At 45.9% G+C, this 15,592-nt stretch overlaps 1 protein-coding gene across 10 annotated transcripts in view; it reads right to left on the bottom strand.

Moving 5' to 3' along the window:
* Positions 1-15,592, bottom strand: part of NOL8 (nucleolar protein 8) — an 828,826-nt gene that overhangs the window by 746,798 nt on the left and 66,436 nt on the right. For 9 of the 10 annotated variants that reach the window (XR_013262355.1, XM_077452483.1, XM_077452484.1 and 6 more), the window contains one exon: positions 13,793-13,855. The exons of the other annotated variant lie outside the window; for it this stretch is intronic. Coding sequence is in view for 7 of the 9 variants with exons in the window: in XM_077452483.1 (XP_077308609.1) it covers positions 13,793-13,855 (63 nt within the window). In the remaining 2 variants the exon portion in view is untranslated. The remainder of the gene's footprint in view (positions 1-13,792; positions 13,856-15,592) is intronic. 10 annotated transcript variants of the gene reach the window in all.

Below are 15,592 nucleotides of genomic sequence, written 5' to 3'. Positions count from 1 at the left end.
CCCTTGGGCCCTTTAAAGACTCGGTACTGGTACTAAAATCTTTGTGAAAACCCGGGGAGCTGCAGCAAGCCTAAACGGTAGAGCCACAAACTGAAAATTACATTCATCTACTGCAAAACGTTGGAACCTTTGGTGAGGCTGAAAGATAGGTACGTGTAAGTAGGGGTCCTATATATCGATGGAGGCTAAAAATAGGATTTTTATAATAGCTTACCTGTAAAATCCTTCTCTTTGAAGTACATCACGGGACACAGAGCCATAGTAGTTAATATGTGGGTTATAGGCCACCTTCAGGTGATGGACAGTGGCACACCCTAAGACAGGAAGTACTCCCTATATAACCGCTCCCACTACTGGGAGTACCTCCGTTTTTGTAGCAAAGCAATACACGTGTTTACTAAAAAGAAGGGCGGGACCTTTGTGTCCTGTGATGTACTTCAAAGAAAGGGATTTTACAGGTAAGCTGTTATAAAAATCCTATTTTCTTATCGTACATCACAGGACACAGAGCCATAGTAGTTACTATGTGGGATGTCCCATAGCAATACCAACTGAGGGGAGGGAGACAACATGAGACTAGAGGAGTTATACTGCTGCCTACAGCACACTACGCCCAAAGGCAGTATACTCATGCCTTTTTACATTCACCTGATAAGGTTTGGCAAATGTATGGACTGACCAAGTTGAGGCCTTGCAGATTTGAACCATGGATTGGTGATGCACCCCCACAAAGCACTAACTGCCCTAGTGGGGTATGCTTTAACCACTGGGCACTTAAACACCCTTAGTAACCAGACCAATTTTCAGCTTTCGGTGCTCTCACATTTTGAATGACAATTACTCAGTCATGCAACACTGTAACCATATGAAATTTTTGTCCTTTTTTTCACACAAATAGAGCTTTCTTTTGGTGGTATTTAATCACTGCTGGGTTTTTTATTTTTTGTGCTATAAAAGAATAAAGACATAAAATTCTGTAAAAATTTGAATTTTTCTTAGTTTCTGTTATACAATTAAGCAGATTAGTAATTTTTCTTCATAAATTTTGTCCAAAATTTATACTACTACATATCTTAGGTAAAACTAAGTACAAATTGGTGGATATTATTTGGTCTTTGTGAAAGTTATAGAGTCCAATATCCAAAGCTATGGTGCCAATATCTGACAACTGAACACCTGAAGGACTGACTGCCTCATTTCTTGAGAACCTAACATGCCATAAAAGTACAATTACCCCCCAAATGACCCCTTTTTTGAAAGAAGACATTCCAATATATTTAGTAAGAGGCATGATGAGTTTTTTGAAGTTGTCATTTTTTCCTACAATTATTTGCAAAATAAAGATTTATTTTCTTTTTTTTTTCACAAAATTGTCATATTATCAGGTAATTTCTCACACACAGCATATGCATACCACAAATTACACCCCAAAACACATTCTGCTATTACTCCCGAGTATGGCGATACCACATGTGTGAGACTTTTACACAGCGTGGCCACATACAGAGGCCCAACATGCAGGGAGCACCATCAGGCATTCTGGAGCACCCAGGCCAATTCTGACATTTCTCTCCTACATGTAAAAATCATCATTTATTTGCTAGAAAATTACATAGAACCCCAAAACATATATTTTTTTAGCAAAGGCCCTAGAGAATACAATGGTGGTCGTTGCAACTTTTTATCACGCACGGTATTTGCGCAGCAATTTTTTTAACGCTTTTATTTTGGAAATAAAATTTGTGCCAAAAATAAAAAACAGCAAAGTTAGTCCAATGTTTTTGCATAATGTGAAAGATGAAGTTACGCTGAGTAAATAAATAGATACCCAACATGTCACTCTTCAAAATTGCACACACTCGTGGAATGGTGAAACGTCGCTACTTAAAAATCCCCATAGGCGACGATTTAATTTTTTTTACTGGTTACATGTTTTGAGTTACAGAGGAGGTCTAGGGCTAAAATTATTGCTCTCGCTATAACGTTCGCAGCGATACCTCACATGTGTGGTTTGAACACCGTTTTCATACGTGGGTGGGACTTACGTATGTGTTCGCTTCTGCATGCGAGCACATGGGGACAGGGACATTTTAAATTTATTTTATTTTTATTGTTCATTTTACTTTATTTTAGTTTGACATTTTTTTCCCCAAAAAATATTTTTTTTTTGATCACTTTAATTCCTATTACAAGGAATGTAAACATCCCTTGTAATAGGAATATGACATGAAAGGTCCTCTTTACAGTGAGATATGGGGGTCAATAAGACCCCACATCTCACCTCTAGGCTGGAAAGCCTGAAATAATTTTTTTTTTTTTTAAATGGCAGAGTATTGGCAGGGTATTGGGTATTGCAGAATATTGGCAGGGTATTGCAGAGTATTGGGTATTGCTGGGTATTCGCAGAGTATTGGCAAGGTGTTGAGGGGTTAATTTTCGGTGAGCAGCACTGTGGGCACTGCAGATCCAGCCCACAGCGCTGCTGACACCGATCTCTTTCCCCTCCACTGTACCGATCGGTACAGAGAGGGGAGGGAGGAACCGACATCATAACATGATGCCTGTTTGTTTACAAGTGATCGCTCCGTCATTTGATGGAGCGATCACGTGGTAAACGGCCGCGATCAGGACCCAGCGGTCACGGATGCTCTCGAGTGCACGCTCCAGGGGGCGCGCGAGAGCGGAATTCTGGGAGGACGTCATATGATGGCCTCTCAGAGTTAAACAACCGCCCTGTAGCCGTCATTCGGCTATGAGCCAGTTGTTAAGTGGTTAACCACTTAAGGACCGCCGCATGGCAATGTACGTCGGTGCAATGGCACTGACAGGCACAAGCACGTACATGTACGTGCTCGCCTTCCAGCGGGTGGGGGGGTCCCATCGGACCCCCTCCCGCTGGATGCGGCAGTCCGTTTCGCTGCAGGAGCGATTCGGGATGAGGGGATGGCCGTTGGTTTCTGGCCATGCCCTCTCGATCACTCCTGGCGAATGAAAAGCTTCCCCCACTGTGTATAGTAAACACAGGCAGGGAGGAAGTGATGCCATTCTCCTTGGGGCGGTCTTTTTGACTGGACTACGAGGAGAACACAGAAAGTAAGTGTGCACCAACACTACACTGACATGCAGGTACACATAGGCACACAAATCCCCCCCCCCTAAATTCCCCGATATACTACCCAATAATGGTTTTAACCCCCTGATTGCCCCTAGTTAACCCTATCACCCCCTTTTGCCAGCATCACTAAGCGATCGTTTTTCTGATCGCTGCATTAGTGTCACTGGTGCCGCTAGTTATTTTTTTAGGTTCACCGCCAGGTTTTTATAGCGATAGGTACCCCCATATGCTACCCAATAATGGTTTTAACCCCCCGATTGCCCCTAGTTAACCCTTTCACCAGTTATCACCGTATAAGTGCCACTGGTGACGCTGGTTAGCCAGTTAGTTATTTAGGTTCCCCGTCAGGTTTTAATATAGTGCCAGGGACCCCCATATACTACCTAATAAAAATTTGAACCCCCTGATTGCCCCTAGTTAACCCTTTCACCTGTGATCACCGTATAAGTGTTACGGGTGACTCTGGTTAGTTAGTTTGCTTTTTATAGCATCAGGGCACCCACCATTTATTACCCAATAAAGGTTTAACCCCCTGATCACCCGGCGGGTGATATCAATTAGGTTTTAGGGTCAGGGTCTGCGTCACCCCAGGCAGCGCTAGGTTAGTGCCAGTACCGCTAACACCCACGCGCAAAGCATAACCCTCCCGTAGTGGTATAGAATCTGAACAGATCAATATCTGATCTGATCAGATCTATACTAGCGTCCACAGCAGTTTAGGGTTCCAAAAAAACGCATTGTTAGTGGGATCAGCCCAGATACCTGCTAGCACCTGCGTTTTGCCCCTCCACCCAGCCCACCCAAGTGCAGTATCGATCGATCACTGTCACTTACAAAACACTAAAACACATAACTGCAGCGTTCGCAGAGTTAGGCCTGATCCCTGCAATCGCTAACAGTTTTTTTTGGTAGCGTTTTATATTTAAATCCGGAAGGCAGTGCTTGGTTTTCGGGGTCCTGTACGTGGCTAGGCTCCCAAAAAGTCCCGCACATGTGGTATCCCCGTACTCGGGAGAAGCAGCAGAATTTATTTTGGGGTGTAATTTCACTTATGCCCATAGCATATGTGAGCAATATATCATTTAGTGACAACTTTTTGTGAACTTTTTTTTTGTGTCATTATTCAATCACTTGGGACAAAAAAAAAAAAAAAAATATTCAATGGGCTCAACATGCCCCTCAGCAATTTCCTTGAGGGGTCTACTTTCCAAAATGGGGTCATTTGGGGGGGGGATTTGTACTGCCCTGCCATTTTAGCACCTCAAGAAATGAGATAGGCAGTCGTAAATTAAAAGCTGTGTAAATTCCAGAAAATGTACTCTAGTTTGTAGACGCTATAACTTTTGCGCAAACCAATTAATATACGCTTATTGACATTTTTTTTTTTTTACTAAAGACATGTGGCTGAATAAATTTTGCCCTAAATGTATGACTAAAATTGAGTTTATTCGATTTTTCTTATAACAAAGTAGAAAATCTTTTTTTCTCGAAATTTTCTTCTTTTCCATTTACATCGCAAAAAATAAAAAATAAATCGCAGAGGCAATCAAATACCATCAAAAGAAAGCTCTATTTGTGGGAAGAAAATGACGCAAATTTCGTTTGGGTACAACATTGCATGACCGCGCAATTACCAGTTAAAGCAGTGCAGTGAGAAATTGTAAAAAGACCTCTGGTCCTTAGGCTGACAATTGGTCCGGGGCTGGAGTGGTTAATATGAAAAGGTGGAACTTTCCTCTTTAAACCATAAGCTTGTATAATTACTTGCTGAATCCATTTAGAAATAGTAGATTTCAATGCTGCCTGTCCTCTTTTAGAACCTTAAGGCAACACAATCAAAACATCAGTTTTTTTTTTTTTCCGAATCTGAACAGTCGTTCTTAAGTAGATTTTGACTGCTCTCACATCAAGAGAATGTAGTGACTTTTCTTTTGCAGAACGGGTTTCTGGGAAAAAATTAAGGTAGAACAATATCCTGGTTTAAATGAAAACCTGAGACTACCCTAGGTAGAAAATTAGGATGAGGACACAAAACAACCTTATTCCTTGTGAATAATTAAATATGGCTCTTTACAAGAAAGAGCAGCCAACTGATACCATTCTTGCAGAAGATATGGCTACTGGCAAAACAAGTTTCCTTGTCAAAAAGGATCAAGGGAATATGTCGTATCGGCTCAAAAAGCAGTTTCTATAATGCCGACAAGACTAAATTCAAGTTCCAAAGGTCCAGGGGTGACTTAACCGGAGGTCTTAAGCCGCATTGCCCCCTGAATAAAGCTACGAACCAAAGAGTGTGAAGCAAGTGGTTGCTGAAAAGAAATAGGATTTTTGTATTCGCCGTAAAATTATTTTCTCCGAAATTCATTGATGGACACAGCATCTTCATCTTGACTACGGATGAGCTTCGTGTTCGACATGTACATCGCCTGTTCGGCGAATTCCAACTGTTCAAGCCAAATTCAAGTGGCGCATCACGGCCCATAATTCACTGTGGCATCGCAGTGCATTGTTGGCTGCTGATTGGCCAAGCATGCACTATGACCCGCATTTTTGGCCAATCACAGCGCAGAAAAAACGGAGAGCCGTGATTGGCCAAAGCCACGGGGTTTAGTACACGCCCCACACTATATAAGGCAGCCTACATGGCGGCTTTGTGTAGTGTGTTGCGGTGGCAGAGATAAATAGACAGGGGCAGGTGGAGAGGTGGTTGACGCAACGCCAGCTTAAGCCAGAAATAGTGGTTTTCAACAATGTCACCAACCTCCTCTCCACCCTCCGACAGAGATAACTGACCCATGTGCCCTTTTTGGCTCACGTCCTTAACTTGGTGGTGCAGCGGTTCTTGGGCAGGTACCCAGGCTTACAGGATGTTCTGATGCAGGCCAGAAAAGTCTGTGTGCATTTCCGCTGGTCATATGATGCCAGAGCTCGGCTGGCTGACCTCCAAAAAGAAATTTAACCTGCCCAAGAACCACCTAATCTGTGACATGCTCACCAGGTGGAACTCAACGTTAGACATGCTGCAGCTGCTGCACGAGCAGCAGAGGGCCATCAAGGAGTACCTGTGCGACTATGGCAATAGGACAGGGTCAGGGGAGCTTGATCTGTCCTGTTTAGGAGGCCACGAGGATGGTGAGCAGTGGCAGTGCATGAATCAGTGACACTGTCCCTCTTGTCCACCTGTTGGAGCACACGTTGCGTGGAATAATGGACAGGGCACTTGAGGCAGAACAGATGCAGGAAGAGGACTCCCCCCTTACCTCTCAAGGCCCCCTTTATACAGACAGTGCTCCTGCTGGCCTGCCTGGGGGCCTTGAGAGGTAAGGGGGGGAGTCCTCTGCCATCGCAGTGGGAGCAGGATGATACATCTTCGGGAGGCCTTGCAGAAAGGTCTGTGCAAGCGTTCCCAGAGACTGGGAGGTTACAAATTCCTGGTCCTGGACAACATGCTGCTGAGGCTTCTGTCAGTCACAGAAGGAGCGGTGGAGAAGGTGGCCGTCTGACCAATGCATTCAGACAATTTTTTAGTCCGCAGCCCCAAAGTATGGTCGATTCCAGCAGCCATCGCCAGCATCTGATTTACATGCTGCAGGAATACCTAGGGGGCAAGATCAGTCTTGGATACCTTTCCCACCGAAAATTCTCTGGGTTACTGGGTTTTGAGGATGGATCACTGGCCAGAGCTTGCACAGTATGCAATTGAGCTGCTGGCCTGTCCTGCATCCAGCGTACTTTCGGAACGCACATTCAGTGCTGCTGGAGGCTTTGTAACTGATCACAGGGTGCGCCTGTCCACCAACTCGGTTGATCAACTGACCTTCATAAAAATGAATCAGTCTTGGATCACCATCAGCGCCTGATCCTGATATAACCAATTTTTTTTTTTTTGAAATGTCAGATCCCTTCAAGAAGGCCTATGCTGAATGACTATCCCATTCCTCCTCAATGATCTTGCCGATAGCTTGCAAGAACATTTTTGGTTCTGGGCACCGCCACCGGTGGCTAAGGCCCAATTTTTCAGCCCCCGTTTAACAGGGCATGCAATTACAATATTTGATGCAATATGTTGCAGCAGGGCTCTTTCCTGCACTCCAACTAGAGTATCTGTGAGGGGTTGTAGTGTTGTGGCACCAGTGCCTAAGGCCCAATTTTTCTGCCCCTGTTCAACAGGTACATGTAATTACAATTCTTTATCTAATATTTCATAGCAGGGCCCATTCCTGCACCCACCAAGAGTAACTGTGAGGGCTTACAGTGTTGTGGCAACACCATAACCAAAGGCCCAATTTTTCTGCCCTTGTTCAACAGGTGCATGTAATTACAATTCTTGATATACTGTATTTATCGGTGTAGAACACGTGCCCCAAGTTTAGGAGGAAATTTAAAAAGGGAAAAAACTTTTAGGGGGGAACAAACACATACATTTAAATGTCCATCTGCAGCCTTGTCAGCGTCGTCGCAGCCTTGCATTGCAAGCCTTGTCATTTTAAAAAAGTGTTACAGGGGTGATAACCCTTCCCTATGTTTTCCAAAAAGCTTAAAAATAGATTTTTTGCATGGAGCTACACTTTAAAAACGTATCAGTTCAAAATCACAAACAGATTCTACTAGATTGATGTAGATTCTACCTGCCTGTATACTGCTGTTCAAAGTATATAGGGCCTAGGGGGCCCCACTCCTTTCCTTTTTTTTATTTGGGTGTGGGGTTCCCCTTAATATCCATACAAGACCCAAAGAGGGTGAGGTACCCATGCAGTTTGTCTCACTGATTTTCATCCATATTGCTGGGACCAGGACATTACATTAAAGGGGTTGTAAAGGTAAATGTTTTTTCACCTTAATGCATTCTATGCATTAAGGTGAAAAGACATCTGACACTGCCAGCGTCCCCAGTCCCCCTGTTTTACTTACCTCACCACTCGAATGTCCTGCGCTCGTCCCCCAACGTCCTTTCCACCGTTCAGCCTGGCCGGTGATTGGCTGGAGTGGATGGATGGAAAGCAGCGCAGCCATTGGCTCACGCTGCTGTCAATCACATCCACTGACGCGGAGCACCAGGGGGCGGGGGCGTGTGATACAGCGAGCGGCTATAGCCGCCGGCTGTATCACGGGAGCGCGCCCGCAGATGCTTCTCACCATGCGAGGGAGCTCGCAAGGACGTGAGAAGCATCTGAGGGAGGAAGCCGAGAAAGCCGCCGAGGGACCCCAGAAGAGCAGGTTCGGGGCCACTCTGTGCAAAACGAGCTGCACAGTGGAGGTAAGTATAACATGTTTGTTATTTTAAAAAAAAAATTTAAAAATTCGCTTTACAATCTCTTTAAAGCCGCAAGCAGTTTTAAATTACTTTTATACCTTTAAAAATGTAATTTTGTGCAGGGACTGTTCTAAGCACGGGAAACATGCGCTACCTTACAGGCATACTATAGATACCCCCCCCCAGGTATGATATTTAAAGGAATATTTCACTTTTTTTTCACTTTAGGCATCATTAAAATCACTGCTCCCCAAAAAAACATCAGTTTTAAAAACTTTTTTTTGCATTGATACATGTCCCCTGGGGCAGGACCCAGGTCCCCAAACCCTTTTTAGGACAATAACTCACATATTAGCCTTTAAAATTAGCACTTTTGATTTCAAACGTTCGAGTCCCATAGACTTCAATGGGGTTCTAAATTTTGCCCAAATTTTCGGTTTGCTCGCAAGTTCTGGTGCGAACCAAACCGGGAGGTGTTTGGCTCATCCCTAATCTTGATCTTCAGAGGACTAGGCAGAACATGTTAAAAACAGAAAAACTACACAGTACTACCCGGGGTGGTCCTACTGGCTATAACCCCTCACACTGCATCCAGCAGCTCAGTTCATCAAAAGCAGAACAAACATAATTAGGAGGGGTGGGTGCTATGTCCGTCAATGAACTTCAGAGAAAAGGATTTTACGGCAAGTACAAAAATCCTATTTTCTCTTTCGTTCATTGACAGACACCGCACCTTAAATCTTGACCTTAGAGACGTCCCCAAGCAGTGTAAAAAAAATGAGGGGTGGGAAAAGCAAACGACGATAACTCCACCCATAACAACTAGAGCTCCTCAACAGAGGAGTTGCAACCTTAAACAGCCGCCTGCAAAAAACTTTGGGGCTGAAGCAAGCATCCGAAGATGTGCTCAAATCAACCTTGTAAAATTTAGTGAAACTGAACGGACGACCAGGTCACTGCCTTACACATCTGAGAAACAGACGCTTGATGTCAGAAAACCCAAGAGGCACCAATTGCCCTGGAAGAATGTGCCGTGACAGGAAAGGGAGGCACCCAACCCTTTATGGCATAAGCCTGAACCACAATCGGTCTGATCCGCCAAGAAATGGTGGCCGATTACACCGCCAGGCCCTTCTTCGGACCAGGAGCCATAGCAGACAGATACACCCGCAGAGCCCGGACCACGTCTAAGGAATGCAAAGCATCCTCTCTAGGGTGTGAAGGCCAAGGACATAATGATGGAAGCACAATGTCCTCATTTAGATGAAAAGCCGAAACAACCTTGGAAGAAACGAAAGGCTTTGGTTGCAGCACTGCCTTATACTTGTGGAGGACAAAGTAGGGAGACTTGCATGACAAGGCCGCCAACTCAGAAACCCTCCTGGCAGATGTAGCCACTAGAAAGACTACTTTCTGAGAGAGCGTCAATAAGGGGATCTCCCTAATGTTTTCAAACGGTGGTTCCTGAAGCACTGAGAGCATCAGATTCAAATCCCACGGAGGCAGCGGTGGTTGAACCGGAGGTGCCACATGTCGAACCCCCTGAACAAACATACTCGCCAATGAAAGTCGCCAAGGGTCACTGGAAAAAAAAAAAAAAAAAAAAAGCCAAAGCTGAAATCTGCCCCTTAATGGTGCTCACGGCAAGTTTCTGATCCACTCCTCGTTGCAAAAACACCAGGATCCTGGAAACTGAGTGTGCATGGACGCCACCTCCTCTCCTCACACAGGGAGATGTAGGCCTTCCACGTACGATAAATATTCCGAGAAGACTTCCATTCCCTCAGCATAGTGCCGATTTACGGAATCCAACAGACCTCGGGCCCTTAGCACCTTGCTTTCAAAACGGCCGTGCCGTTAAAGCCAGTGACCGTAAAGCAGGATTAAAGTATTGGACCTTGCAACAGAAGGTCCTCTCGCATCGGCAGCCGCCAAGGAACAGCCACCACCATTTGTACTACGTCGGCGTACCACGGACACCGCGGCCAATCTGGGGTAATCGGAAGCACCGGCATCCCCCCGGCCGATAATTCCCCCATGGAGCCAGCAACGCGTCTAACGCGTCCACCCAGGGATCTTTTGACCTGGCCACAAACCTCTGTACCTTCTGATTGAGTCGAGAAGCCAGGAGATCCACATCTGGCATGCTCCACCTTATGCGAAGGAGCCGAAATACATCCGGATGTAGCGACCACTCCCCTTGGTCCAGCATCTGACGACTTAGGTAGTCTGCTTGAGAGTTTTCTATGCCCAGAATGTACACAGCAACAGAGCCGGCACGTGCCGCTCTGCCCACCGCAGGATGTGAGCAATCCCCAGTACTGCAGCCGAGCTCCTTGTTCCTCCTTGATGGTTGACATACGGCACCGCCATGGCGTTGTCCGACTGGATCCTGACCGGACGCCCCTGCAGCCTCTGTGACCATGTGGAGGAGCAGCACCTGATCACCGGAAGTTCCAGCACATTGATCAGCAGGCGGGATTCTTCCTGGGTCCAGCAGCCCTGGGCCCGAATGCATGTCCCAAACTCCTCCCCATCTGGTCAGGCTGGTGTCCATTGTGATCACCGTCCAATGAAGAGGAGGGAACGACTTCCCGGACCGAAGGGCTGGCGACCTCAGCCACCAGAGCAAGGAATCCCTGACTACCTGGCTCACTCGAATTTGACAATCCAGGGACAACAGAGATTTTTCCCATTTGGACAGAATCTCCTTTTGCAAGACTCGAGTGTGGAATTGAGCAAACGGTACCGCCTCGAAAGTGGATACCATGAGACCCAGGACTCGCATGCAAAAAAAGCAGCGATGACCACCTGCAGGACACCAACAACTTCACTGCAGATTGAAGAGTCTGAGGAGTCCAGAAGCAAGCCCAGGTACTCCAGGCGTTGTGTCGGCACCAACACCGACTTCTGTAGGTTCAATATCCAAACTCCCAAATAGTTTGCATGGCGATTGCCACATCCTCCCTTAATTCTGAGGTGGAAGCTGCCCTCAGAAGGAGGTCGTCCAGGTAACCCACAATTGCAATCCTTTGCTGCCTTAGCAAAGCCAAAATTGTGGCTAGCACCTTGGTGAAGACCCTGAGTGCTGACGCCAGGCCAAAAGGGAGAGCTACAAATTGGTAGAGCTCGTCCCCGACCGCAAATTGCAGAAACCTCTGATGCTCGATGCATATGGGGGCATGTAAGTATGCGTCCTTGATGTCTAGATGCCAGAAAATCCCCATGATGGAGTGCAGCGACCACTGAGCGAACCAATTCCATCGTAAACCTTTGTACTTTCACAAAACTGTTGAGGGCCTTGAGATCCAGGACCAGACAGACCCCTTCCTTCTTTGGGACAGCAAACAGATTGGAGTAGAATCCCTGAAACCTTTCCGGCGTTGGTACAGGCATTATCACCCCGTGCAGCAGCAGGTCCTGTACTGCCCTGGAAAGGGCTTCCCGACCAGCCGGAAGATGAAGGTTGGAGGGAAAAAAAAAATTTGTTCGGCGGACAAGAAAGAAACTATCTTGCATCCTGATGAAACCAGTCCACAGACCAACTGGTTGGAAAGTAGGGAGGTCCACCGAGCTGCAAACTCCAAAAGGCGACTCTCCCCCTCCCCCCCGAGAGTCAGGCTTGTTCAGCTTTCAAAACCAGGAACGCTTTTGTCCCTCAGCGGGCACCTTGTCGTACTGGGAATGCTTACCTGCCAACCTGGGCAGATGAAAAAAAATCAGCTTCTGAGCCTACGCCGTGGCTCCTTACCTTTCCTGGACTGTGGGAGCAATGTACTCTTATCCCCAGTAACATTATTAATGTCATCCAGCGAGGCTCCAAATAGCCTCTCTCCCTGGAAGGGCAAGTCTACCGATTATGGTGCCAATCACTGAAAATTGATCACATCTGTTCAGGCCTTCAGTACATCAGGTGTATCTCATTTCTTGAGACACTAACAAAAGTACCCCCTAAATGACCCCTTTTTAGAAAGTAGACATTCCAAGGTATTAAAGTAGCATGGTGAGTTTTTTTTGTAATTTTTTATCACAATCCTTTTCCAAAATGAAGATTTTTTTATTTTTTTTTACAAAATTGTCATACCATCAGGTTATTTCTACCACAGCATATGCATACAACAAATTAAACCCCAAAATACATTCTGCTACTCTTCCCGAGTATGGCAATACCACGTGTGAGACTTTTACACAGCCTGGCCACATACAGAGGACCAAAATTGAAGTAGTACCTTCAGGCATTCTAGGAGCATAAATTACACATCTCATTTCATTCCTACCTATCACACTTTTGAAGGTCCTTGAGCACCAGCCCAGTGGAATTACCTACAAAATGACCCAATTTTGGAAAGCAAACACACCAACATATATTCTATGAGGCATGAGCTGGTGACAGGTACTCGTGGTCGCCTGGTGACAAGTACTCGGGTACTCTGATGGGCTGGTGACTGGTATTCGGGTTCAATGAAGGGCAGTGACAGGTACTCAGTACTCCTATGGACTGTGACAGGCACTCAGGTACTCGGGTACTCAGATGAGCTGTGACAGGTACTCAGGTACTCTGATGGACTGTGGCAGGTACACAGATCAACTGCGACAGGTACTTTGATGGGTGGTGACAGGTCCTCTTTATTGGGGGGGACGGGCAATCAGTGTGTGTTGGTGTACACTGTAGGCGGTAACGAGAGGTTACCGCAATCCCCTCACACACGATCGGTGTGTGAGGAGGAGAACCCAGTAGCATCTCATTACCGTGGTTTGTTTACATTTAGTGATCAGCTGTGAAAGGATCACAGTCGATCATGTGGTAAACAGCCGCCGTCAAATGGCCGTTTACCACCATTGGTGACGAGCAGTGTTCCCGGGAACACGAAACCGACATGCATGGGCAGTGCGCTCCCGATCGTGCACATGTGCCATGCAAAGTGGGGCTGTACCACCTGTGATTGGCCGATCACGTGGTAAACAGCCATGCCCAATGGCTGTTCACCCCCCCCACCCCCCCCCCCCAGTGGCGAGCGGTGTCTCTGTGACATGCCACCACCGAAGGAACAGGGATGCATGCACATTGCCTGTTTAAATGGGAGGCCGTCATATGACACCCTATCAGAACGAGAGCCGTGCCGTCTGGCCGTCATATGATGGCCAGCAAGCGGTTAAATAATACAAAATAAGTACATTTGAAATTCAACAAAGAAATGATCCATACAGTAGTGAATAGTAGTGATAGCAATAGTAGTGATAGCCCTACCATGACAAAATTATTACACAAATTGCACATGATTACTTAGGTTGACTAGTAGCCTAGTGCATGCTAGGGATTTTGTGCAAACACGTACAAGAAGCTGAATATAAAAAGGAACCATATAATGTCAAAACGGCAGACACTAGACAGGCTTATTTCTAAAGATTCACACCACACTTACATTTTTTCAGGTTCACATCTGAAATGTTGATGTTCAGGTAAGCAAAGGTCTTTATAGGGTTTCCTAAAATGCAAAATTACATAAAAAGTATTGAGTAGAAATAATTAAAGAAAACTAAGAATATAATGATGCTAAAAACAAGGTTCAGCAGAGGTTTAAGTGATCTAAATACTTACCAAAAAAAAAAAAAACACAGAAGCACTACAAACCAACCATATATTTGGTCATGAAAAATCTGGAGCAGCTAGGCATAGTAACCAATCCACCTCTGTCTTCAGATTGTTCAGTAAGGCTCCATTCACATCTAGGCGTTCTGGATCGCAGGCAGAATTCTGCCTGAGATTCCTGAATCGCTGCAAAATGCGGGACGCTCTTGTGATCTTGTTATTTCCAATGACACCCCGGCAAAATCGCACTAATCGCAGTAAAAATCACACAAACACAATCGTGGGATGCCCGTCACCCAAAAAGAAGTTCCAGAACAGTTTGCATGATTTTTCTGCGATTTGTCGAGCGAAAAATTTGTGCCGCGATTGGAGCCCCGCTAAAAAGGGATCGCTAGCATGTCTCACGTTTTGCAGGGATTCAGGAAATGCAGGCAGAATGGCAGCGATTCCGCCCACAATCCGGAACACCTGGGTGTGAACAGAGCCTTAGGTTTTGAAAACAGATACTGCCTGTAGAAGCCAATTGGTTGCCATGCATAGCTGCTCCAGATTTTGTCTGCTCCGGTTTTGATAAATTCCCCTCCCATTTCCACAACACATACGCACAGTAGACAATCTTGCAGGGTGTTGCGGTGCCGATCATTTTGATTGGCACCCCAATTCACTTACACTGAAGTTTACCACACACAATCTTTTGGTGGAAAGTGCTGGAGCTGAATGAAGCAGTACTGTCAATAGCAGTTACTTTGTGAAGCATTTCTCTTTCATCCTTGGCACAAGCTGGAAAAAAAATACTTTCACATGCATTTCATGGGGCATGACAATGGAGGGGTTGCCTGAAAGACATCACTGTGCACCAATATAAAGGTAGCTGCTTCCCTAGCTTGCTGCACACAGGTGCTGAACCACTTTGAAACCATGAGGAAACAGCAGGGCAAAGAATCAAATGAATCTCTGAAAAAGGAAATTAACCAAAGCCACTGCTGTTTGTTTTTTCTAACAGGTGCCCAACATGTCAGATTTTGCCAGTGCTTCAAGGGGTCAGCCCAGCCCTAGACACCAGTCAGCTGGCTGAGCATGTATTGGGCACCAGGGGTGCAAATTCTGACTAGAGCGACTTGGACTACTGTACAAGCTCTATGTCAGCGTGTACACAGGGTCAAACTTGTACATCTTCATGTGACAATGTTCAGTTCTGGAAGTTGGGGGGGGGTTTGCACCAACTAGGAACCGGATGTGAAGCTCCAGGCTTTACCTCAAGCGAGGATGAGGATGTCAGTAAGCTCCATCATATCCTATTTAAGCCGGCTTATGTGGCCATTGTTAAAATCCTATGCCACCCTATGCTGCTGTGTATGCTCTGCTGGAATCTGAGGGACCAGAGGAATTGAAGCTGTGCTATTTTGATTTGTTATATCTCAATACCAAGAGACTGAGATTTGCTACTTGCCTTTCTACCTCTCTGAAGGAAGAAATCTCTGGCTGGAGTCTTCCCCTGGTCTAGAATACGATCTCTACGTTGCAGGGCACACGCCAGTCTGGCATGAGTGGGGAAGAGAGAATCTGAGAAAGCCGGAGTTGCTCAGGCAGCTGCGGCAGCGATCCAATCTCCCAGCCTGTGAGACAGGCTTGG

This window comes from Lithobates pipiens, unplaced genomic scaffold (assembly GCF_037356315.1).
Source record: "Lithobates pipiens isolate NorthernLeopardFrog02 unplaced genomic scaffold, aLitPip1_a1.2 Scaffold_23, whole genome shotgun sequence".
Classification (NCBI taxonomy): Eukaryota; Metazoa; Chordata; class Amphibia; order Anura; family Ranidae; genus Lithobates; species Lithobates pipiens.
Note: the sequence above shows the minus strand (reverse complement) of the source record. Positions and strands in the feature narration are given on the sequence as shown.